The sequence below is a fragment of the Terrapene carolina genome, unplaced genomic scaffold (assembly GCF_002925995.2).
Source record: "Terrapene carolina triunguis isolate 2854851 unplaced genomic scaffold, T_m_triunguis-2.0 Scaffold95, whole genome shotgun sequence".
Taxonomy (NCBI): domain Eukaryota; kingdom Metazoa; phylum Chordata; order Testudines; family Emydidae; genus Terrapene; species Terrapene triunguis.
The window spans coordinates 36,968,867-36,995,830 of record NW_020664446.1 but is presented as its reverse complement, the minus strand read 5'-3'; the positions used below and the strand labels follow the sequence as shown (position 1 = coordinate 36,995,830).

The 26,964-nt window shown below is 40.8% G+C and overlaps 1 protein-coding gene across 1 annotated transcript in view; it reads left to right on the top strand.

The window, feature by feature from the left end:
• The window catches only part of PCDH15 (protocadherin related 15), an 812,634-nt gene that overhangs the window by 607,700 nt on the left and 177,970 nt on the right, over positions 1-26,964 (top strand). The window contains exon 20 of the mRNA XM_026651074.1: positions 16,520-16,636. Within this exon, the coding sequence (XP_026506859.1) occupies positions 16,520-16,636 (117 nt within the window). The remainder of the gene's footprint in view (positions 1-16,519; positions 16,637-26,964) is intronic.

Genomic DNA, 26,964 nt, shown 5'->3' with positions numbered 1-26,964 from the left:
ATACGAACACCTTGGAAATTGAGGTTGTTTGTAATTCTGAAATGCTCGTAACTCTGAACAAAACATTATGGTTATTCTTTCAGAAGTTTACAGTTTTACATTGACTTAATACATCTCTGAAACTTTACTATGCAGAAGAAAAATGCTGCTTTTAACCATCTTAATTTAAATGAAACAAGTACAGAAACAGTTTCCTTACCTTGTCAATTTTTTTAAACTTTCCCTTTATTTTTTAGTAGTTTATGTTTAACACAGTACTGTAGTGTACTGTATTTTCTTTCCCCTGCCCCCTCTGCTGCTGTCTGATTGCTTACTTCTGGTTCCAAATGAAGTGTGTGGTTGAGCAGTCGGTTCATAACTCTGGTGTTCGTAATTCTGAGGTTCTACCGTAATTAAATGTTGCATTGCGTGGCCTTAATTGTGTGTTTGCCAGAAGCTTTCAGTAATGGGCAGCACATAGTTCTCAGCAGAAGAGCAAGGATGAGATTGTGTCACAGTCTCATCCCTGGCTCCCCCATTGCCCAAGAGGGAAGAAATTTGTGTCAGCCCTAAACCTTATGCAGCTTCCTCATCCTCACAAGCTCCACCCACTGCCCACCAGAAAGCATAGTAGGGGAAGTAGCAAGTACCCAAATGCTGTTCTCCCCACCCTGTGCTGTGACCTATAATAAAAGTAGGCCATGGAGGAAAGAAAGAGAGGCATATGTACAATTATGCCCTAAAAAAGGTGGTCTTCATTATTATTTATGAAGACTCATTAAATAGTCGAATAAGGTCCTTTGACAGAAACTGACATTCCATTTGGTTTCTACCCACTTAAGCACATTTTAATGGAAGCTGCTTATTTAAGTATTCCCTTTTTAAAGTATTTTCATTTCTGAGCTGGCAGTTAGGGGGACGTGGAGAGTGAACCTTATATTCTCAACTAAAGGGATTCCCATTGTGTTTTATTTAGCAACAGCTGATTGCAGATACAAAATATTCTGTATAATAAAGTGTTAAGGCACATCATCCTTTGGTTTGAGGATGTTGGGAAATATTAATTTTACAAAATCTCAAAAGCATAATAAAAAACAAAAAACAAAGCCCTATTTCTATAGAAGAAGGCTCCTGAGGAGCGTTGCTGGAGATGTGTCAAACTGCCATTTGGAAGTTAGGATAGCCCTGAACAGTAGGGGGTTATCAGATAATTGCATGCAACAGAGATGGCAAGCCACCAGCTCTGTTGATGTGCAAATACCCTGAACTGAGAGATGTATAAAACAAAATCATTGCAGGAAATTAAACGCATGCAGGGTTTTTTAAATTTTTTTTTTAATTAAAAGTGTTTTTTAGACTTGAGAATTTGGCACATAAATGACTTTTTGGTGAAAGCAACTCTTCCCCCCCTCACCCCTCCCTTCCCTCCCCTTTTGTGGCATTATATATATTTTGGTGTTAGTGGAAGGAGATCACTAGGATTTGAATATACATTTTCCTGTTTATTTCATGCATGATAAAAAGATAGCAAGTTGCGAAAGAAATTGTAAATCCCTAATGCACATTTACTAGCTCAGTTGTTGTTCAGTCTTGTTGTTTTATAGTGTGGCTTCAATGATTTCCCATTTGATATAGTTGACCGGAAACTTTCATATCAACAGATAATCTCACAGTACACTGTCCTAAAGTAGTAGGGGAAAAACTCTAGAAATATGTTTACAAGCTCTTTTTTAAAAATTTGATTTCATCCTTTAAAAACCATGAGTGTATAATATTTCAGAAGCTATTCCTACTTAGGTTAACGAACAATATTTTCAGCAAATCAGACCCAGAAGAGTACAGCACAACTTTGTAGATTTTTAAAATACATTGGGACAAGTACTTTTTCTTTGCAAAAAAAAAGAAGACCCTTGCAGAACTGCATTTGATATAGACTTCCCCTGTATACGGCTCTGAAAATGTAGACCATAGCAAAAGACATCTCAACAATACAATTCATTTAACAGTCTAGCTAAATCAATAGAATCCTTAATGATTATGTTGTATTTTATTTACAGGAATTCCTCCCTTTTGAATTATTTATTAGATTTATTGACACCAGATTTTACTGCCTTTTATTGTAGGTACTTTCAAAAATAATCAGTGTTCTTTGGTAATAAGTCAGGTAATATAAAGCCTGAAATTGAAATACTGTGGTGACAGTCATGGTATAAAAACTAAGATTTATAAACTTTCTTTTAAAATAATGTGTAATCGTGTTTCAGTAAGCTAAAAAATTAAGATTACTGGAAATTGTTTGCTTTTGTGTAGTGTTGGGGAGGGAAGGCTAACACTGATTTTTATCACACAGCACCTTTAATCAGACTTCACAGGAGTATGTTCTAGTGGACTGAGGGGCAAATGCCAAATGGTTTTGGTGTGCAGGGCCGGCTCCAGGCACCAGACGAGAAAGCACGTGCCTGGGGCAGCACATTGTAAGGGGTGGCATTCCAGCCAATCTTGGGGCAGCACATTCCGCCGCCCTGCCATGGTTCTTCCCCCTCCCCCCCCACTTTGGCAGCCTGGTCCGCAGCTCCGGAGCCCCCGGCCAGCTCCCCGTGCTCCGCCAGTCCCAGCCCAGCCCTGCAGGGGCATGGACCCCGGACCGGGGGGGCAGGAACTAACGATCCCCGCCGCTCATCGTGCCGTCGGGCTCCCCGGGACACGCCACTCCCCGCCACCTGCACCGGCCTCTGCCTCCCGCACCGTTCTGAGCCCGGCCCGGCCGAGCCGCCTTTAAAGGAGTGGCTGAGCCAGCACCTCCTGCAGCCCCCGGGGGCTCCGCCTGCCCGGCCAGGAGAGGCACCCCAAAGCCGGAGGGGGGAGCCCCTCTCTCCCAGCTGCAAGCGGGCTGCAGTGCCCTTCCCCCCCTGCGAGCCTCCACGCGCTCCCTGCGGCTGCCGCCCTTTTTTTTTTTGCTTGGGGCAACAAAAAAGCTAGAGCCAGCCCTGTTGGTGTGTGCAAGTCGAATAGCATAATTGTACTTGTTGGCTAAAATAGCACTTTTACAAAGGAGCTTTTGTAAGGTATTATATTATATTGTATTATATTATATTATATTATATTATATTTTATATTATTACTGAAGTGTCATCTTGAGTCACTGTTGTTTGTATTAATATATGTAGTGAGAAATGTGCTGCTTAATTTTTGTTATTTACATTTTCCTTAAAAAATTTATAAATGTTATAGCAAAACATGCTAGACCAAATTATCTTCGGTTAGCAACAGTCAGAACACATAAGAGTTCAGGGTATTTTACATCTTAGCAGTAAAGAAAAAACATGTTTACAGTCATGAACTGTATCACTGGTTTGCTGGGGTGGGGAGGAAAAAGGGAATATGTATCTATGGCCAGACTCCATTCTCCACTATGACTGCTTTGCATCCATCTAGTAATGGAAAGCAGCTGTAACTAGCAGACCAAGGACACCCCCTTTACCACCCTTACCTCTTCCAAGTTGCCATGGGGCTGCCATCCTCCCTCCCAATCACTAGCACAGGGGGTATAGGTATAAGAGGAAAGAGAGTTGTGGCTTTTGTGCTACCTTAAGCCTTGGATCTGTAGTTATTGAAACAGCCCCTTAGAATGCCAGGAGTAAATTGGGGAAACTCTGGGGCTGCTCTAATTTATAACAGGGACTAATCCAGTCCCCAGTTGCTACAGGATCCAGGAGCTGCAAAGGTGGCTGGCCTTATAACTATCTTTAACCCCCACCTCACTCAGTTGTGCTGAGGACAGTTTAGATGCAGCCCAGGATGCAGATCTACTACTTTGAATTCTAATTATTTACTTTCCCCAGTTTGAGGGAGGGGAAAGAGGAGGTTATTTTACCTATCTAAATATTATACATTTATATTGCTGAAGTTCTGTTGGAGGCAGACATAAAGGGTGTCTTGGGGTCACCCTTGTTAAAATATTTATTAATATCTCTGGAAATACAGTTAGGTTTTCAGACTTGTCTTCTTCTGGTATCCCCCTAACTCAAATATTTCTATCCTGCACTAGTCTTGATCCTCCCCTCAGTTGACCACCAGCTGCCTGAGTACCTTATTGACCATTAGTGTATTTTAGTTAGTAACTGTCTTACCTTTTTCAATCTTTTTTTTTTTAAACTGATTTTCAGATTTAATGCCCTTTCTCTCCAGTACTTCCGTTCTCCTCATCCCCACTCCAAGATGATTGTCCTGGTTTACTTACCATTGTGTTTAGCATTTTCTCTTTTCTTTCCAGCAATGCCAATATTAGTTTTTTAGAGAGTTGTTTGTAGAAAAGACTCCTTTAATCCTTGGAAACATGACTTTATGACTTTAAGGGATGGAGGGGAACAGATCATGCTAGAGCTAAGATGACAGCTGGGTTAGCAATAGAGATGGCTTCAAGAAATCCATGGATCAGTCCTCATTTTGTTATGTGGAATAGTTCCAGGGGTAGCTACTATACATTCTGCTAAATGAGGGTATATGAACTTTCTCCTGTACTGCACTCTCAGCATACTTTTTTACCCTTTGCACAGGGGAACTATGGGAAATACATGTCCTTTCCTGCTCCTTTCATATTCTGTCGAATGCAAGCAATGTGAAACAAAACAAGAAACAGAATATAAAGTGGAGCTATGATAAGGAGAAAACCTTGTTCCTTTATTATGCTTTGACTTTACTTCTGTTGTGTAATATTTGTGAAGAATCCTATAACTTGCTTTGCCCAATTTATTCACACATCGCTATTAAATGAGTCAATATGAAAAACCTTTGTAGAAGGATTATGCACCTTAGGAATTTTTCTGGTGATAGACTCCCCCACAGCCAGAGCTTAACTGCCTCAAGTTTACCTGCCTCAAATCTATGACAATCCTCATTAACAAGCTACCGAATCAGTCACATACCTCAGTGAGAACCTGTTTGAGTTTCCCCAGGCACATGGCCTCATGTAGATTTGTCATGCAGCATGCTAACCTTCACTTATGCTATATGGAAGTCTCTCTGAAATTGGTGTATATACCAAATGGACACCTATCAAGTCAGTGCTAGTTCCCCTCAATATCCTTCCCTTCGTAAATTGGTGGAAAGATCCCAATCATGTGTGCAAGGTTGGTTTGTTCTTCCCACCAAAGTCCTTGTGACTGATGCATCCCTTGTACGATGGGGAGCTTCTCTCAACTGCCATCAAGTTCAGTGCTGATGGACCCAGAAGGAAAAGAGGTTGCACATAAGCCTCTTAGCACTTAGGGCAGTTCATTGACAGACTTCCTGAGCAGACAGGTCCCCATGGACCATGAGTTGACTATCAGAGAGTCCGTAGTATGAAGCATCTCCCAGGAATGAGGTCAATCATCAGTAGATCTCTTTACAAAGATGAGAACAAGAAATTACCCAAATTCTGCTTGGTTTTTTATCAGATACATTCTTCATTTTACGGATGATATGCACCCATCCAGATGATATGCACCCATCCTGCTGATCACAGTGCTTTTGAAAGAGATCAGGCAGGAGCTCCAATGTGGCTAATTCAGTTTTGGTACTTGGGTCTGATGAGCCTATCAACATACTCTCCAAAACACTTGCCTCTTCTTTTCGACTTGATCTCCCAGGAAGATGGGAGCATCCTGCATCTGAATCCATCTTTCTTCCACCTCACATTCTGGATGGATGACAGATATAGAGAGATCATGTCCTTTAGATCTTCAAAACATTTTGATTGATTGAACAGGAAGGATTCCACCAGGCTTACATATGCTGCCAGGTGGCAGTGGGTTGAGCAACGTCACTTACCCCCTATAAATACCCAAATCTCAGATATCCTGGACTACTTGTTGATTTTCAAGAACTCAGAATTGTCTCTTAGTTCTACTTGAGTGCATTTAACAGCTATATCAACACATCTCACCCCTCTCCCTAATCCAGAGTTGCACAGTTTTCTCCCACCCTATGGTGGCTGAATTCCTAAAGGGCTTTGCATTTGTTTCCCCCCAAGTTGGGGAAACTTACCCTCTCTCGACCCTCAATGTGACCCTATAGAGTTTGATGGGATCCCCATCTGAGCCTTTGGCAACTTACTCATTGCTACATTTATCCATAAAATCAGCATTTCTGTAGCAATTACATCAGCCAGAAATTTGGGAAAATAAGGCTCTTATGGCAGACCTTCCATATTCAATTTTTCATAAGGATAAGGTCACACATAGGCTCCATCTCAAATTCTTACCTAAGGTACTTACTGGTTTTCATTTGAACCAAAGATACTTATCTGCTTTCTGTCAAACCACATACCAATGAGGGGGAGGCTACATTACATATATTTTGTGTCCTTAGAGCACTAGTTAATTATTTACTTTAGAATTTACATTTTGAGTCTCTCAAGACTCTTCTTAGTATATGCAGACATATTGATAGGGCCAGGCCATTTCAATGCAGAGACTATCAAAGTAGATGTCGGTCTATATTAGACTCTGTTATAAATTAGCCAATTTATATCCCGCAGCTCAGATTAGAATTTATTTTATTAGGGCTCAGGCAGCATGGGCAGCTTCCTTGAGAAGCTGGCCAAAAGATTCTAATCTTGGGTGCATGCACACCACAAGTGGAATACATCTGGACAACACATCTTTAAGAACCACTGTTTATTGTAAGGTAAGTAATTTCATAACCAGCTCCTTCACCTCCTTCCCCACAGGCCCTGTTGAAGGGGCATGTTGGGGCAGTTAGGGTGTGTCTCTGGAGTATGCTTCACTCCAGCTATCCCTACCTGGCTCATGGTCCCTTGAATCCATGGTTCCTTAAAAGCTTCTGCATGCTCAGCCCTTTTGAAAATCAGGCCAATTTATTTATGTGCCTAAATTTGGAGTCGGGAGTGTAAGTTAAGTATCTAGGCTTTGAAGATCTTGGCCCAGATCTGCAGTGTTAGAAATGAAGACTATGCTCAGCTCCCATGTTTAAACAAAAATCAGATGCAGGCTGAATTCCGCATATTGACATTTTTCACCAGAAATAATAATAATAATTAAAAAAAACAATGCTTTTTCTTTTACAACATCATTGATGCTTTTTAGTGCTTATAAATGCTAAGGACAAATAGTATTAACTATACGAAGTTATAATGTAGGGAGAGACTGAAGTTTTACTATACATCACTGTCAATACAGACAAAGAAACTGTGAAAATAATAAATTGCTGTAAAGAGTCAGTTTCTTCTGATACTGAAAAGGAACTTTATTAGAATAAGAAAAACAGTATTATCACTAAAGCTTCTCTCTCTCTCTCTCTTTCTCTCCATTTCACATGCAGAGTTTCTGCCTAGAACTTCTGCCAACTACTTCCTGCCTTGATTTATGCCACAAATTTAAAGAAAAGTACATATACTCTCACACCCATTGTTCCACTCCTGGACCTTTCTTGAGTACACACTGTCAATTCTGCTGAAACTCCATAGTGGTTTTTATGTGGATATCAATTATTTTTTATTTTAACCTAAACCCCAAACTGGAAGCCTGGTGTCTAATATGTAAAATGAGCAGGCAGTTTTGGCTGTTGAAAAGTGTGGGGGAGAGGGATAACCCTTTTTCTTATCTGTCCATAAATCGCCAAAATATCTTGCTGCCAAGTGGGAGAGGACATTTTATTCAGCACAAACACGTGAGATTTACTAGGAAAAGTTCTTGTGTAAAATTAGTCTTGGTGGAAAGGCAGTTTTAGGACAAAGTCCCTCTGCCTTACTATTGACTTTATATGCATATTCGTTTGCTGCTGATTCAAATACCTTAGAAAAATAAATATATAAATATGGTTTCCTTTTCATTTCCCATAGCAGTGGATGTTCTGTATCATCCTTAAACAGAATTTCTCTTTCTGACATTTCTATCTTAAGTCTCTGATTTTCAGTCACTAAGGACACATAAGAACATATAGAAGATGACAAAAACTTTCAGAGAATGCTAAACTTGTCATGTATTATCTGAAAACAATAGACATGTTTTAAATCAACATTGTTGTGGTTGACAGATCCAGATATGATTTTCCCAACTAAAAAAAATCTTCTCTTACGTGTGTAGCTTACCTTAAATATTCCATAAATATGCCCAAAAGATTATTAGGCCTCTGAAACAAAGCTAGTCTTCCAGTGAAAGGGGAGAATCCTTCCCTGTGCTGCAAAGGAGCAGTTGGTGGGTTTGTGTGGAGCAAAACACAGTATAGGGAGTGTCTTTTCCTCCCCACTCTCTAACCGACACAAACAGCAGGATAAGAGCTATGCCTACCGCTCCACTGAGCACTAGTAAAAGAGGATGAGCTACCATGCCAGCCAGCATGCTATGTTTTAGAAGCCAGCTGGATATATGTATTACTCAAGGCCTATGCTGCTAGTTCTCTTTAACCCTTAGCCTTTTACATTCCGATATACTTGTTTGCAGCATTCCACACTGCCCGCCAGGGCCGGCTTTAGGAAGTGCGGGGCCCAATTTGAACAGTTTCGACGGGGCCCCGGCAGGGATGACTAAAAAAAAAAAAAAAAACACGGAAAAAAACACGTGGGGCTTGTACTCACCGGGCGGCGCTCCTAGTCTTCGGCGGTGGGTCCTTCACTCGCTCCGGGTCTTCGGCGGCACTGAAGGACCTGCTGCCGAAGTGCCGCCAAAGACCTGGAGCGTCGCCGGGTGAGTAAAAATTAAAAAGGAGCCTCGAGCCAGGGAAGGGATTCTCGGCCACTTGCCCCCACCCCCATAGCCCTGCCACTGGGCGCGGGGCCCTCTTAGGCGCGGGGCCCGATTCGGGGGAATTGGTGGAATTGGCCTAAAGCCGGCCCTGCTGCCCGCAATCTCAAAGGTGGGTATTTTTCTGGACTAGAGTATTGGCTCTTTTAAGAGTCTGGACCTGGGAGAAGGGGATGCACCTGAGCTGGTGCATGCGCTAGTGCCATTCAGTTAAGCTGCTGACCCCTCTCATCCTCCCTGGTCCAGAATGTCTGTTATCACCAAAAAAAAGTGATATATATTCAACTAACAATCAAATATGTCACTTAGGCAAGTTTTACAAGAAGTTTGAGGATTAACCTTTGCTCTCTGAGGGACTACCGGTAAATATAACAATCACATAGGGTCACCAAAAAGAATGGTTAAAATCTGTACTACTTAAAGGGCTGGGCAAAATCTCAGACTGTCTCAATTTATAGCATAAGGAATCCCCCTACAGGAGTCAGTAACAGCTATATATAGCACTGTATTGTAAAGTATCTACTGAAGGAATACGTTTATTCAGTCAAGAGTCTGGACTCACTTTGTTTCAGGGTCTGCTCTGACCCATCTCCTGATGGTCTTTGAAAGAAACAAAATTATAAATTATTTTACGGGTATCTGCAAAGACAAAAACTTCTGAACTAAGACCACTGTGGAATTCTGTTCTGGATTTCATTCAACTACAATGCTATCCAGGTATAATCCAAATTAGTAGTAGGTGTTCCTCGAAAATATAAGAGATTTACGTTGGAGGCAGATGCGCCAAATGCTTATTCAAACTAATTAAGGATGTAATTTTGCAAGGATGCACTTTCTAAACTAATGAGGTTTGCTGTACTGCCTGCGTCTAGAGCCAGATACACTGGGAAAGCAGTTTTATTGACACTTTGGCACTCCTGCTTCTGGTATTGGCTGAAACGTGAAAGTGGAGATGCATGTGAAAATGTAAAATAAGGTTGAAATCTGAACTTTCACCTGCCAAATTAAAAGAAATCAGGCTGGGTTTGGTTTGGGAGATTGTTTGGGTTTGGTTTTATTTTATCTGAAATGGTTTGCTCCTCTCTCATCTATGTCTCTGGTAAGTTTCAATGAGGAAGCAGGAGTGGGGGACACCTGAAATGTCTATGCCTCTGTGTCAAAGATAGTCTTTTGAATATACAGTGGATCCAGTTCTCTTCTGCTCTATGTCTCCTTTGATGCAATTCAGTGTAAAGGGGGTCATTAAAGATGTAGAAATGGCTGCTGGACAATATCCCCACAGAGGTGCTGCCATGGAGCTACTCTAAGTTACACCAAAGTCCAGACCAGGTCTAAAGCTCCCTTCTACAGTTCCTGCAGGAAGCACAGGAAGAGGGTAGCAGAGGATAAGGCTTCGTATATTCACCACAATAATTAAAGGAATATGGACAGGAAATGGTTACTGTTCATAACCAGATCCATAAATAACATCGCTCAGACTTAAATAACTGGGACATGACTCCAAATAGCAACAAAAGAACCTCAGTAGGTTCAGATAAGCACAAAAACAACTTTTCCCTCAGATTTCCAGTACAGTGGTAATGTGATATTCCTAGGGTTGTAGTTGAGAGACGACCATGTAACAAATATGAGCAGATCTTGGAAAAATCATAACATCCATTCAAGTTGCATCACTAGTAATGAAAATGCAATCAGATTGATCTGATTTTTTTTTAATTATTTAAGCACTGATCTGTCTAATCAGATAGAAGGGGATTTGAATTGCAGTCCCAATATGAGAAAAAAGTTATTTAACAATGTCTGAGAGGCCCATTTGGCCATCCTGTATTTAAACCTTTATAAATGAAAGTAGTAGATTCTAATTTAATTGGAGAGCTCATGACGAAGGTTCCTGTCAAAGTATTGAAAAAGTTGCGCTTTTCTTTCTTTAAAGAGATACTCTACCTGTAGTTTAGACCTTCTCATTCCCATTGGCATGCGTAGTCTCATTCATATTCACTAATCAAGAGTCAAATACACAATGAATGCAGAAGCTTTGTTTGCATGCAGTGGGTGACTGTCTTAATCTCTTTGTGAAGTAGGAGTTTACATTCACTTAATTCATGCTTCTTTGGTTTGCATTGTCCATGAATGTGATTGTTTGCCAGCAAACACTAAGAACATAAAGTAAACTGTGTAGGTTAAAGACAGTGAAAGAAAAGAAGTAACAAACAAAACCAGGAAAGGAAGAATTGCAAATTACTTTTTGCTGCAATGTATTATTTAATAATTATTGCAGTTAGAACCCTTCAGGAGATGATTTTTTAAAAATCACCAAAGTGAAGTACAAGTCCAGAACTGTTTTGGCATGAAAAATCTGTCCCTTCTCACATTTTTCCACTTAAAAGAAAATGTATTATTGGCATCAGAACTATCCTGCCAGCACAAAGGAAAATATGTGCAGTTTCAGATAAATCCTCCCCTTAGGGAGGTAATTTGCAGGTCTGTGTAAGTGTCCAAGAGCCTTGACTCCAAATCCCATAGAAAGGGCTTCCTCTTTGTTTTGCTTTGTGTGTGTCTCTCTCCCCAAACATGGCATCATACCTCTCCCAAGCCAATGACAGAAGCATTAACTTTTAAAAATACAATTTCTCCTTGACTTAAATTATAATTTGAGGTAAAGTTAAAGCCATATAATTATAAGTAGATAATAATAATAACAATAATAAAAAACCCTACCCAAACCTATGTTACTATTATGTTAAGATTACAAGTTTAAATCTAATGAATGTCAAATATGAAAATTAAAAGATGAAGACTTTCAAAAACAGGACCTCAATCTAGGTTCTTACATCCTGATTTAACCTCTCAAATAAGTAGGCTGGTTTTCAAAACTGCTCAACACCCAGCGGCTCCCACTGAAGTCATTAAGAATGTAGAGGTTAAGGAGCTTAACTGGAGGATCCTATTTTTTGAAAACTTTGGCCAAGATTTTTATAGTATCATTAACATTTCCACAATGCAAATGCTATATTTACTTATACATCTAATAGCTAATACTTATGCATCTAATGGATTCATAGACTTTTCTGTGTTTGCATATTTAAACTTATTGATAAATCAGTGCAGGGTTGTTGATGTTGGGTGGGATGTAGGTGGGGTGGTTTTTTGTTTGTTTGTTTTCTTTCTTACATTTTGAAAATGTCAGTTCCCTGTTCCATGTGTGACGGGTGGACTTGTAGCCTGAACCAAAGTTGGGTATATATAATTGTAACTTGAGGATTAACAGGTTCTTGTCCCAAGATCAGGCCTAGTAAGTTTATTGTAAAATTACCATATAATTTGGGAACCCCGATGTGCACAGGTGCAACACTCACACTATAGGAACTCTCTCTATATATAAATATATGATTTATTAATAATTTACCAAAGTTATGCACACATTTAAACTTAACAAAAGCAGATAGAGATGATACAGAAAGTACATTTGGACGTCCATACTTACACCCTTATCTTTCAAACTTAACCATTATCTTTTTCATCACTGTCACCGTCCGCATCTTCCCTGGTGGCCATCATTCTTGCCCCTCCTATGGTCTACATCTTGACAACCTCTCTGCTGCCCCTGGGATGTTACTTTTATAGTAGGTTATGCTGAAGCTCCATGACCAATGCATATTCAATAGAGGTCCTTATTTGTATTTCTTTCCCTTAAGGTGTCCGTTTTCTATAGGTTAGTATATGTATGATGTTACCCTATTAGCATACATGTCAATTTGCTGTCATGGCAGCTTTGCGGTCAGAGGTCCTGCCCGGAACTTTCTGGAAGCTGGTGTCAACTATGTTCTGTGCTGGGGTCAGCTGTGTTCTGTCGGTGGCTGATGTCAGTATTCTGGACCAAATTCCCCCTCTTGCATGCTACTTTCAGTTCCCTATAACTTATGAGTTACTTAAGTTTATCTATACCAAAGGTTATAGGCCTCAAGCCTCACACTATCTACTAAAGCCAAATCTTACAGGATAAAAGCCTGTAGGTTCCTTGCATTACTATTAAATATAATAAAGCAAAATAACAAAGCAATGAATATAATACAGGTAAGTTGGCCCACTGGGCTACAGACTCCCACCCCCCTTTGGGGAGACTAGCCCCACAGCCCCACCCCTTCCACACGACGTCCTGAGCCCCACCCCTTCCAACCAGAGCCCCCTGCCGCCCTGTGGCCAGAGAAGCCCCTGGCTGGCTGGAACCCCAAGCCGCTCCCCCGCCGTCACCGCCAGAGGAGCCATAGGCCAGCCCCAGCCGGCCAACCGACTCAAGCCCAGTCCGGAGTAGCCCCAGCCAGCCGACCGATCCAAGCCCCGGCCAGAGCAGCCCCAGTCGCGCCGGCAGGCCCGGGACCACAGCATCCCTGGCCCAGTGTCCCATGGCAACGGCCTTCCCTGGCCTATTATACCCACCCCCATGCCCTTTTCCTAACATAGGAGGCAAAATTTAAATTAGAAGACCTGTATTTAAGATTTGTTTAGTCATTATTTTCCTGGAATTTTGGAACATGGGTATATCCCCAGGACATGCATATGATCTTCATTGTTACTTGGATTTTTTCCAGCATGATTGATACCAGGAGTCCTCATCTGGGGTGGGGGACAGATGGTCACAAGTTCATGACCTGCCCTTCCCTTATTGCTAAATAGGAGGGTAGTTCCAGCAGGGATCCTACTATGGAAGTTGAGAACCACTGGTATAGACAGTCTTAAACCTGAACTAAAATTTGTATGGAGTACATAATAGCTGGTGCCTAAATCTGTACTTGGGTTAGTTTTAATTTAGACTCTCTGATTGTTTTGGTGCTTACACCTGTATATGTGATCAGATCAACTTCACTAGATGAATCCAGCATCTTTTCCCCATGTTTGGGGCAGGAACCATCTTTTTATTCTGTCTAGATGTTAACAGTTATACAAATAATAAATAGTAATAATCAAAAATGGAGTGTGGATGGACTCCTATAATCTGAGATTGCTGTGTGATGCTTCAAAACTCTTTCTATATATACATACACATGTGTGCGCACACACACACACAGCAATACAAAGATTCCAGAATGAGTCTTTCGGGGCAAGGTAGAGCAAGGCCTTAACTTTTGTCAAACTTGGCATCACTTTGAAGTATTTAGAAAAATGTGATTTGTTTGTGTAAATTAGTCTTCCATTTTACATTGTCAGATGAAGTAAGATGCCCAGCTGGAAAAGGTCAGCAAATTTGAAGGCACCCATTTCTATCCCCATAATCCAATGTAAGGAATTCTGATCTATTTTAATTGAACAATTTGCAAAATTCAACCCCCACAGCCTCAAAGGTGGGGAGGGATTTGTCTGGTCAAGCAGCAAGAAAGAGGATGTGGCTCTTTTAAGGGTTCCCCCCTCCTTTTGGTGGTGGTGGGGGGGGGGGTGGAAGGGAGTTAGGCATCACCTGATCTAGGGACTGGATAGAGAGGCTCTTGAAAGCCATTGGGCCCCATGTGGACCAGCAGGGAGAGTTTATATATCTATTTATGCCCTTACCTGCCAGTAGAGCTCTGTCTCGCATTTGGCCCACAGGCAGGTGGCCAGTTCCCCTTGGAAGTTCACAGCTGGGCCTCATTATTGAGGCTACTCTACTTTATCCATATGGATATGGACAAAGGGTTGTTATATCAGGAGCAAGGGAAGAGCCAATGTTTGGAGCTATGGGCCCAGAGGTGGGCAACCAGTTCCCTAGAGGTTTGCAGCTGGGCCTTTGGTGCTGAGGCAAACCTGAGTTGTCTTGGCAAGAGGAGCATCCAAGAAATGGCAGTTGAAATGATTACTGTACACCAGGGTGAAAATGATCTGGGATTTTGTATAGGGTGGGGGGACTTAATCATCAAGGACAGAGAGATTTAGGGCAGATCCGGGACCTTTACCCTGGGCAGACTGCAAACTGGTTTGAAATACTACAGTGGACAGTGTGGTGGGATTCTATCAGGCCTCTGTAGGTTTACAAAGTGTGAATCATCAGGAGTGGGAAGTTGATAATTGCACACCAAAATTTTCAGGGTTAATGGAATACAGCTCTCCGATCCAGGATATATTTTTGGTTTGGGAGGGACTTATTAAGTATTTGGAAACCTGGAGGGCAGTGGGGAGTGGCAGCCAAACTAGTGGCAGGTGTCCAGTGCAGGTACTTGTTCTATAGGGGTCTGGTTCCCTGAAAAACTGGAATTGGAAGTACACTCTGGGGGAAGGCATCCCCTAAAGCAGCTGGGGAATGAGACCGAAGCTCCTAACAATCCCCTTTTCTCAGCCCCCCGAGCACTTATGTGAGGGGAGGGTGGTGAATTTGTGGGGGGACTGATGGCCACCTTCCACAAGTAGTTGGAAATGGGTGAGGAGGGAATGATAATTTGTACAGTGCAGTGCATTGCCAGATAATTCCCAAACGAGATAATAAAGATGCAGCCTAATTAAAACCACATCCTTCACACGTTGGCATTTTTCCTGCGTGTTTGGGACAATGTGCTCATCTCCATGCACTCCCTCTTTGATTTTGGTCATTTAAAAAGTCAAAAGAGTTAATGCATTTTTTAATGAGATTAACTCATCTGTTTTCTCTGCAATTGCAAAAATGTATAAATCTGTTACTAATACATTCAAATTATGAAAATAGGTTTAAAGCAGAAAACAGACATTAAATGAAAAGTAAAAACTGGTTTAAAGTTGCATTTATTTAATTTAAAAAAATGAAATAAATAAAACTAAATTTAGTGGGCCTTGATCCTGATTGTGTTATTTATAAAGTACATATTTCAGGATAGATCACACTATCAAGGTAAGGCCAGGTCTACACTAACCCCCTAATTCGAACTAAGGTACGCAACTTCAGCTACGTGAATAACGTAGCTGAAGTTCGAAGTACCTTAGTTCGAACTTACCTCGGTCCACACGCAGCAGGCAGGCTCCCCCGTCGACTCCGGGATACTCCTCTCGTCTAGCTGGAGTACCGCAGTCGACGGCGAGCACTTCCTGGTTCGACTTATCGCGTCCAGACAAGACGCGATAAGTCGAACCCAGAAGTTCGATCGCTTGCCGCCGAACTACCGGGTAAGTGTAGACCAGCCCTAAATGATTGTTCCTATTAACGAATTACAGTATTGCTGGAGAGAAGCTTCAAAATGTATTTGGCTCCTGATAGGGCAGTTATTAATGGTCCTTCAGCTGAGCATGGTTGAACTTTGCTTTATATTTTTATTTTCTTTTTACTGTCTCCCTCAGTATAACGTACCTCTGCTTCTAACATAAATTTTTCCTTCACAATACATAGGTCACTATGAAAAGCATAATTTAGGCTCTCATAAAGTGTTTATAGTAAGCTGGTCCTGTATTTTCTTGTCATTCTGTCACATATAGTGTAAAAAGCACTTTCAGGAAAGAGCAAGCTCATCCGGTTTAGAAAATTAACAAAGCCATATTGTGGGACATTGCTTGAAAAACAACTGTCATAAGAATCTCTGCAGTCCGTGGAAGCTTTATTTACTTGGGTGACAGACTGTTTTCTGAAGTAGAATTACTTTACGTTGATCCCTCACACAATAATATTGTATTGAAAATTTGGCATCTTCCTCTTGGGTGCCAGGCTTGTGTGATAGTAATAGAATTGAGAGTATGGAAAGGCTGACAGTGGCAAATGGGTTCTCTAATGGGAAGGGAGTGAATGAGTATAGTTTGAAAGAACAATTGTGGATAGGTCCATAATCTTGTTTCAACTTGAGAACTAAACTCTTAATTATATTTTGCAGGATATGAATGATTACTCCCCAGTATTTAGCAAAGCTCTCTACAGGGGAATGGTTGCTCCCGATGCAATCAAGGGCACTGTTATCGCTACAGTTTCAGCTGAAGATCAGGATCCTCCGGTAAGCAAATGATTTTGTTAATACACTTCACCCAAGAGGGAAAAATCTTTAACCCTCATATGTGACCTAACCCTCTGAGCAACAAAGGAGATTATTATGAGTCTCGCACAGCAGTAGCTCGCATAAATTTTTTATCCCAGCCTGTCCTTTGTCATCATGGACATAGGCTGCATTTCAAATGATTTTTCCCAAGGCTGACAAATCAACGATACAGCTTCTTTTTGATGGGAAGTTATCCGGCTTCATGGCACAGATGATAAAAAGAATAGGCAGGAAGCAAACCCATGACTGCCTGCATTTGGAACAGCTCTGTGGCTTAAAAAGAAAACAAAACACAACTTTGCAAGCTTGTCATTTCCTTGATTTGCAGTCATTGTGAGTTTCCAATCTATGTGACATACTAGTGTTCTACAAAACAGCACAGTTCATCAGTAGCCCTTTTTGGAAAGGCAGTATTTGAACTGAGCTTGGTTGATCTGGGGATAAAGATTATTTCTGCCACTGGTTTCTTATCACTGTTCCCTGGTGAAGCTCTTGATTGACAGAACTGTGCAAATTTTTGACTTGTGAGCTTTTCTGATGGGTAATATCTATTTGTGTAATCAAGGAGGTTCATGAACACTGGTGACCAACTGATACACCGAGGACAATAAAAACCAAAGATATTCTGTCAGAAGTGTTTAATTTTAATTGTTAATGTTTAGAATAGTGAGGAGAAGAAGATACACTCCAAATGCTCAAGGAGTGGTGTTCTGAGAGAGTGTTTGCAATGCACATTAAAAGCTAATGATAATATTTTGACAGAGTTCCACATAAATCAGTTATAATTAAATACAGTACAAAGTAGTTTTTTTTAACACTGAGAAGCACTGAAATACTAAGGCTGTACTTATATAAGTCATATTTAATATGTCCTGTCTGTGCTATCCCTTTGCAAAAAATCCAAACACAAAATGGAAAAGACCTTCAGTTGATGTTAATCAGTCTAGCTCCTTTGAAGTCAATTGAGTTGGGCTAATTTACATCAGCTTAGGATCTGGCCCATTGTATGTTTAAGATCTGTAAAGAGAGTACTATTAAAATTCAGGTTAATAGTATCAATATTTATTTATTATTAGTATACATTATTTGATTAATGCCATTGCTGTGTTGAACTCTATACAGAACACAGAGGAAGACACAGTCTGTATTCTAAGGATCTTTCAACATCAGGGCAAGATTTGGGATTGCATGGAAGGGCTGAAGAGGTGCTAAATACTGGCAGCCATTCTCAGACCCATTGTGCCTTAGCAAGGCGCAATGCCTCCACTTACATAGGGGAGCATAGATCTTAGCAGCTTCTGCTATGCCCTTTCACAGAGGTCAGTGTGCATATCCCTTTGCTGGCCTAGCTCTGGTAGCCATTGTGGATGCGGATTAGGGCAATAGCCCCACCCTCATGTTTCCCCTGTAGCTTTCTTTGGTGGTGTCACAGGGCTGGTCTACACTCGGGGGGGATCGATCTAAGATACGCAACTTCAGCTACAAGAATAGTGTAGCTGAAGTCGACGTATCTTAGATCAACTTACCTCGGGTCCTCACGGCGCGGGATCGACGGCCGCGGCTCCCCCGTCGACTCCGCTTCCGCCTCTCACTCTGGTGGAGTTCCGGAGTCAACGGGGAGCGCGTTCAGGGATCGATTACTACCCACCGATCCGGCGGGTAGTGAAGACATACCCACAAATGGGGCTAGTGGTTGGAGCAGGAGTCGGGAGCCAGGGACTGGAGTCAAGGATTAGAGTTGGAGTCAGAACCCAGGTGTTGAGCCCAGGGTCGGAGCCGGAGGCAGGAGGAACCAAGGCTGGAGCCTACTGGAACACGACAAGAATAAAGCTAGGTGGCAAGGCTGGAAACAAGGCAAGGGTATGAGTAATTGCAGCTGCTGCTGAACTTAAAAACAGGCCTGCTGGCTTCCTTCAGACAATCAGGCAGGCCAGCCAATCTGGTGGTCCTAGTGCAACCCAGTTGAGCTCATTAATCTGTCTGGAGGACGGGCTGGCTAGGAGCACACTCAAGAAAGGTGGAGACTAATACTGCTGTTCATGATGGATTTCTCCAATTTGTGTGCCAGGGAACACAATGGCTGGGCAGTGTCTGTTCTCTGCCCTGGGGGAGTAAGACTATGTACAATTTAGCCCTAATCAGGCATCCAGTGATTTGAGGAGGAATTAATCCTGATTGCTCACACCTCCCATCATTTGTTGTCAAGTCATTTTGAAAATTCTTCTAAGATGATATTCTGAAACTTTAATTACTTTAGTGTTCTAAGATTTCCATCTGAGGTTGATATTGCTTGAAGCTTTGTTGTCATCAGGTATCTCTTTGGTATTTTGTGTATTTGGTATTAAGGATATTAGTGAGGTGTGTGGTTCAGGTGTTCACATTACAAAGGACATTATCGTAATGCTTGAAGCTTTGTTGTCATCAGGTATCTCTTTGGTATTCTGTGAATTTGGTATTAAGGATATTAGTGAGGTGTGTGGTTCAGGTGTTCACTTTACAAAGGACGTTATCGTAACTTGCAAAGTTCAGCAATTTCATTAGAAAGTTAGGAGGAATATGAGTACAATGAAGCACACACCGTATTTCAAGGAGTTCAGTGAGCAACACTGGATGAAACTTGAACAGAGATGGCTCCATTTTGTCCCCTCAGGAATTCCCTGTCACATAGGGACTCAGCAAATTGTCTCAATTCAAGAGATGGTATCCTCAAAGTAACCTGCAAATTCCTCACGGGTAAAATATCTACTCGATTTCAGTTAGTCATCTCATATTAATCAAATTATCCACCCCTGGGAGCAGTTCCACTGTGTATGACTTGTATATACTATGAGTAAGGCTAAATGGAGGTCATGAATGTCACAGAATCTGTGACTTCCAGAGACCTCTATGATATTTCTGCTTCAGCCCTGGGGCGGTGGGGCTGAAGCTGTCAGTCGGTAGGGCCCTGGCAGTTCCCAGTTACTGCAGGGGCCTCCTGCAGTTCCCAGCTGCCGCCAGGGGACCTGCAGCTCCCAGCCACACTCCCTTTGAGCCGCCATGCATAGTGGGGGGAGGGCGGCAGCACTCTCGGCCAGTGTGAATGGTGAGGGGGATGCCAGAGTCCCAGCAGGAGTGGGTGCTGGACCCAGGGACAAGTCACGGGCTTACGTGAATTTTTGTTTATTCGCTGTGACCTGTCTGCGACTTTTACTAAAGACAACCATGACAAAATCTTAGCCTTAGTTATGAGGGATGTTACAATTATTTTCTTTGCCTCCTGCACAGCCACAGCTCAAAGCTTGATAAATTCCTTAGGTCACAGTCCATGGGCCCTGGATCAGGACTCCACCACCAACATGTTAGCCATATTCCCTTCTTGTTTTATTCATTGCAAGTTATCTGTAAATCCAGTGAACTCTGTGGGCAAGGCCAGAAGAGAGGCTATTTAGGATCCACTGTATCAATAGTAGAGCTGGCTGAAAAAATTATTTTCTGTTTTTCAGCCTATGGTAAATTCTGATACTTCAGAATTTGATTTTGTCCCAAATTTTGATGAAAAGTCAATATATCTCTGAGTTTTTTCACAAAAAGGAATATTCCAAAATATTTCATTTTGATCTTATTGAATCATTTTGTTTCAACTTCATCATTTTGACTGTTATAATAGCATAGAATAGAATAATCTAAATATTTTAACTGTCATTATCATAATGAAATATGTTGATAATTTCCCATGAACATTTAGATGAATTTTGACCAGCTCTAATTAATAGACATGTACAAAAGAATCCTGTAATATATCACCAGACCATAGATAGTGGTGATTTGGCAACATAGTTTACTCCCTCAGAAGGTCCTGAAATCTGTCCAGTTCCAACAGCTACCATTGTCAGTGTATTAATAATTGAAAATGTCATTGTATGAGTTTTAGAGAGACAAGATGGGTGAGGTAATAATCTTTCATTGGATCAACTTCTGTTGGTGAGAGACAGAGCTGTTCAGCATAATTAGAGTTGTATGTAGTGGTCAGAGGGTAATAGTGAGACCTTTGGGGATAATGTTTTGTTTCTTGCATTTGCTCAGGAAGTAGAAAAGAAATGAAATATTATCATCACCAGTTTCACCATCTATAACCCTCTGACCACTACATACAGCTCCAAATATGCTGAACAGCTCTGTCTCTCTCACAGAAGTTGTCTGTGATGGGGTGGACTAGGTCCAGAGGCCCCCTGCTGGAAGCCTCAGAATCCTGCCACATTTGTCGCAGGAAAGGAGCAGTGGAGCTAAGTCCTCCGAGCAGCCAAGAGAGGCTACAAAGGGCTAGCTAATCAGAGAGGCTGCAAGGAGCAGCCAAATGATGCCCAAGAGGACCATATAAAAAGGAACTGCAGAGCCAGAGACAGACAGTTCCTTCCTCGAGCCAGAGGAGTGCAGATGGTGCTCCTGGCTGGCCAAAGGGAAATGCAGTGCCATGGATAGCTCAGTCCTGGCAGGGACCAGGGAAGCAAGAAAGAGCTCCTGGCTGGCTGCTGGGCCTTGAATATAGGAGAGCCCTGACATAAGGGTGAAGCATCAGTGAAGGCTGGGGCCTCAGGGAAGTGGCCTAGGGAACTGAAAGCAGTTTCATTAAAGGAACACAGTGGTTCATGGCTGCTATTCTTAGGGTCCCTGGGCTGGGACCTGGAGTAGTGACCAGGTCTTGGTCCCCCCATATGCCACTAGGGAAGTGTCCTACAATTGGACAGTGATAACCCTCAGAAAGGGATCTGAGCTGTTCAGAGGCCCAGCTGGAGATCTGGGGCCAGAACAGACCAAGACGGCACTGCCTCCTGGGAAGAATCCCTGGGGTACTGCCAGTACCAGGGCCGGAACTGTTTAAAGACTGCAGACACACCCGACCACTGTTACATAGTCCAATAAAAGATATTATCTCACCCCCCTTGTCTCTCTGATATCCTGGGGCCGACACAGCTACAACTACACTTCCTACATCATGTGAGTTTGTATGACATTTAGCACAATGGAGTCCAGATATCGACTGTGACCTCTAAAAAGGACTGTGATAATATAATATCAAACCTCCAACTCAAATTTTCCCCAGTACTCCTTCCTTACAATGCTTTCTCTAATATTTATTTAAATGTCCTCTCTGCTCTGAGGGTGGGGAGAATGGGGAGTTTCCCACTAAAGACCAAAGTGTGTGTGTGTGAGAGAGAGAGATAGCAAAATCACCGTACATAGGATTCAGCTTAATTCCGTATATATGCTAGTCCATTCCACATATAGCTGGACCCTATACATATGCATATATATATAAAAATGTGGAAATTTAAACTAAGCCTCGAAAGGGGGGAAATGAATAGATAAAATTTAGCCAAAATCTGAAGAACAATTTTTTCTCTTTACTTATTTAAGGAAGGTAATTTAATAGCATTTTTAAAGTTCATATGTTACTAATATATATACAGTAATACATACACATTATTTAGATGTGTGTGTATATATATGATGTGTATACATATATGTATATTTCCATTACAACCTCTCTCTCTCTCTCTAAATGCATGCATATAGGTTGTTATGGAAATAAATAGAATTCTATGCACAATTATTTTAATTAATCTAGAAAAGAAAAAAGAGATTAGAACAGAAAATAAAGTTAACGTTAATGGATTTTTCAATATACTGTTTGTTTTATAAAAAAGTTGAAAATTAAACTTAATCCTCAGAAACAAAAATAGAAAAGAAAAAGGCCATAAAGGTTTGCTAAAATCTAAAGAGGAATTATATCTCCTTATTAAAAATAAAACAATTTAATACATTTTTGAATAGTTGATATTTTACTTCCAACTAATGACTAACAATACTAAGCCACTTCCTGACTTTGAAAACCAGAGAAAATTGACAAAGAACAAATTGGCTTTTATTTTTTCTATTGAATTAAAGTTGCTTAGCTGTTTTATCCTCCTGGCACATTAATATTTTGGGGCTGCTTTGACATTAAGAGGTGTCATAAGACAGATGGGTAATGAATGACTGACAATCATAGAAAAAATAAAACAAATAACCTTTTCTCTGCTATTACAAAGCATCTTTCTTTAAACTTGTCTTCGGGGGATAAAGCTTTCACTGTGACCTTCATCAATTTTTTGGTACTTTTTTCATCTAATTGGATCTTAACTGGGCAATACTAACCAGTCTGTTTTATCACTTCAGGAAAAACCACTTAAGCTTCAGTTCTACTGTGAAAAGTGACTCTAAACTGCCAGTGTGGGATTCCATGTTTGTATCAAGTATCAGAGGGGTAGCCGTGTTAGTCTGGATCTGTAAAAAGCAACAGAGAGTCCTGTGGCACCTTTAAGACTAACAGATGTATTGGCGCATAAGCTTTCGTGGGTATTCACCCAATACATCTGTTAGTCTTAAAGGTGCCACAGGACTCTGTGTTGCATGTTTGTATCGTAACCAATTCCATATAAAATGTGATTCTGTGTGAATTGCAGATAATTAATATATTTGAATAGCAGGAAAAGAATTTGGATATAGGACATATCTAATTTAAGGTATCCAAACTTTAAAAGATTGCTATTTTACAAGTAAAGAAAGAAAGAAAGAAAGAAAAAAATATTTCTTAACTGTCAGCCTTATAAACGTAGCCTGGGATGAAAATCAAGCTGGATTTTTTTCCTCCTTACATATCACTCATAATAAAAGTTTTGCAGACCAAATCAGGTCCTTAGTTACTCCCCATTATCTTCATGAGATCCCCTCATTGCATTCAGGTATTATAGTGATGAGGGTGGTATAATAAAATTATTCACAGGGTTGCTGGCCCCATTTAAGGGGAGTCCAAGCCCAAGCTATATGTGACAAGCTAATTTAAGGGGAACTAGCCTATCTAGTCAGTTAATTGAATAACGAGCACCTGAGCCATCCAATAAAAGGCCGTCTCTGCTCAATTGCCAGGAGGTGCTCAGAAAGAAAGCTCTTCTGTGGGAGGGGAGCTCCACAGAGACTACTGTCTCCAAGAAGGAGGGCTGTGCAATCCATGAGCCAATGGGAGATATTACAGGCTAGAGAAGTTAGGAATCAGAATCATTGGCTCCAGGGAGGAGGATTGTACAACCCTCTGAGCCCATGGAAAGAGACGTTATTTCAAGTATGATTTGGATTTAATAAATTAGAATCCTAGTGGGGAAGTTTTCATACCTTCTGGACTTTGTGGCGTTCTTAAGGGTCTCTGAGAGAAGGCAAACTGAAGCAGGGTGTGCCTGCAGCACCACACTGGGTCAGTGGGGGTGCTGCAGGGGCTGAATAAAATAAAAAAAGAACTCATTCAACCCCACTGTCTTGAATGAGTTTGCACAGGCAGGACTGAGTGGAACATAGAAAATAATTCTGTTGATAATGCACCATATGGAATGGAATCCAACTCATTCTCGCTTAGCTGTTTTGACTGTCTAGTGCCTGCAGGAGAAAAGAAAATTGGAAAAATGTTTGTCTCTTATAAAAGCAGCTAGATCATCAATAGAAAGAGGAGCCAAATTCTGCTGAAAATGTTGTTTGTAGTGTTGTAGCCATCTCGGTCCCAGGATATTAGAGACAAGGTGGGCGAGGTAATATCTTTTATTGGACCAACCTCCGTTGGTGAGAGAGACAAGCTTTCAAGCTACACAAAAGTTCTTCTTTTCTGTATAGCCTGAAAGCTTGTCTCTTTCACCAACAGAAATTGGTCCAATAAAAGATTTTACCTCACCCACCTGTCGCATGAAAAAAATATTGTCATTCTGATAAAAAAACACAAATATTACTAGCCTGTATGTTCAAAGTTACAGATCTGCTTTAAATACAAACAAACCAAAAGCATGAATACTTTGGAGCAATCGCCCAACTTCCTCCCTCATAAAACTGCCATGAGAAACAAATGACAACTTAGAGACAATCTTATCCTTGCTCTCCCAATAGTCCTAGACTGCTGAAATGGTGAATTCTATTCAGTGGGAATATGCCCAGTCTGTTTGCTCAGCATGGCATCATTAAAACCAAACTGCACCAGGCCGGATGTCAGAATCTCATGTGACTCCTGGATTCTATATGGCTATATTCAGTTCACAGAAAAAATTGTCATTTTTTACTTCCTAAAATTAAAAAATCAGGCTGCAAACAATTGTTCCCCATTCTTCCCAAAATGTACATTTTCCTTCAAGTTACAAGCACAAATTTGGTTGGGAACAGAATGATGATGTGTGTGTGTGTGTGTGTGTGTGTGCGTGTATGTTTCCGAAGTGCTTCATGAGCTTTCGTATAGTTGTGGGAGTATGATGAACATCTGCCATGTGGAAATTCTGCTCAGACCACAATGCACAAATATAAAGGGAGAGGAAATGATGGTAAAGGTCACTGGGACACGTTCTTAGTCTTATGAAAAGTGCAATTCAGTTTTTTTAAATGTCTATGTAGATTGGAAATGAATTTGGTTTCTAAGAATCCAACTGAAATGTTCCCACACAATAACTTAGATGTAACTCAATTTATCCAACTTATAGGATGAATGGCTGAGTTGGGATTTAAACCTCTATTTCAAACTGATGCTTAAACCACTAAGCCATTCTTGGAGTGTAAATTTTTTAACTTTGTTTGTGGAAAGTAATTCCATCATAACTAATGTTTATACAGTTATAGCAGAAAACTCTGTCTTGGCCAATAATCTTAATGCTCCCACGTAGTTGCTCCATTACATTTTTTAATTTAAATTGTGGATTTTAAAGTGTTCAACAACCTTGGCTGTTAGCAATGAGAAATTTCTGACATGTTATTTCTGTGTTCACATCGTCTATGAACTGGCAGTTATACCATTGCCCCCAAATGCATTTCACCAAAGATTTGAGTAGGATTTGATAGTTTGTAGAAAATGTCACTCTAATTCTTACCGGGCAATATTTTATTCTATTTTCAATTTGAATTTGTTTTATCTTTGGTTGAGAATGTAAATTATTTTTAAAATGTTACACCTAAATCTATAAGAACAAAATACAATGTGAAAAATTATTGTAAAAATGTTGTAATGTATGATTATTTTTACTTCATATGTTTCATATGCATACAGCATTATGCAATACTAAAACAATATATTGAACCCTGCTTACAAAATAACTGGCGCATCTGATCTTTGAACTATCACAGTGCCTGGTTTTGGAATTATTATTTATTATTTTATAATTCCAAAAGTGTGCTTGGCATCTCACTGTTCTAATAAAACGTGGTCCTTGCCTGAAAAGCTTACAATCTAATTTCAGAAATAATGCAACAAAAGGGATATCAGAAGAGTAGGAAGAGCTAAATAGAGGAAGGACAGAACTATGACAATAAGGTTTTGTAGGTACTCAGCAAAGGCTTATGTGCAGCATCCATTATTTCTAATTTTTAATACAGGTAAATAAATTTAACTAAATACAAAAGTCTTTAATTCTTTTTTGAAGGAATTGGAATAGATGAGAGTCTTTGATAGGTATTTGGGAGTCCAATCCAAGAAAGCAATTATGCCCATGATTAACTTTAAGCAGATGTATAGTTACATTGAAGGAGGAAGTTCATATATTTAAAATGTTTTGTTCGATCAGGCCCTGAATGAGGAGAGGACAATGGCCTGGTAGACCAACTCAGGAATGGTATTCTGTGTGCTGGAGAAGCAGTCAAATATGAAGCATCAAGGCTGGCATCATAGGCTGAGCAAAATAGGCAGAAGGCAATGCAGTAAAAGAGGAGGTAGCTAAGTAGGAAGGAGTGTCTGCTAGGGTCTGGAAGGTGAAGACAAGGAACCTGATTTTCCACTATGTTACACCAGTTTTATATCAGCAGAGCTCCATTGAGTTATAATGGTGTAAAACTGAAGTAATACAGTGGTGAATCAGGACCCAACTGAGAAATGGAAAGGGATACTGTCAGATTGACATGCATGGTAAATTATTTTAGTAGTTGTGTTTTGAGTGGATTGACGTGGGGGCAATGTGGACATCCAGGAGGCTGGAAAGGCCGTAGTTGCTGTAGTTAAGGTGGAATGTGATAATATCCTGCATGAAAGTGTTTACTGTTTGGACAGAAAGAAAAGGTCAGATCTCATAAATGTCAAGCAATAAAAGCCTCAGGTTTTGCTCACAATCTGGATGAAGGAGACGGAAGTGTCAAAGATGATCCCTCAGAGTATAGGCCAAAGTGACAGAGCATTGTAGTGTTGTCAACAGAGACAGATAAAGGAGAAAGGGAAGAAATTTTCAGAGGAAAAATAAGGAGTTCAGTTTAAGCCATGT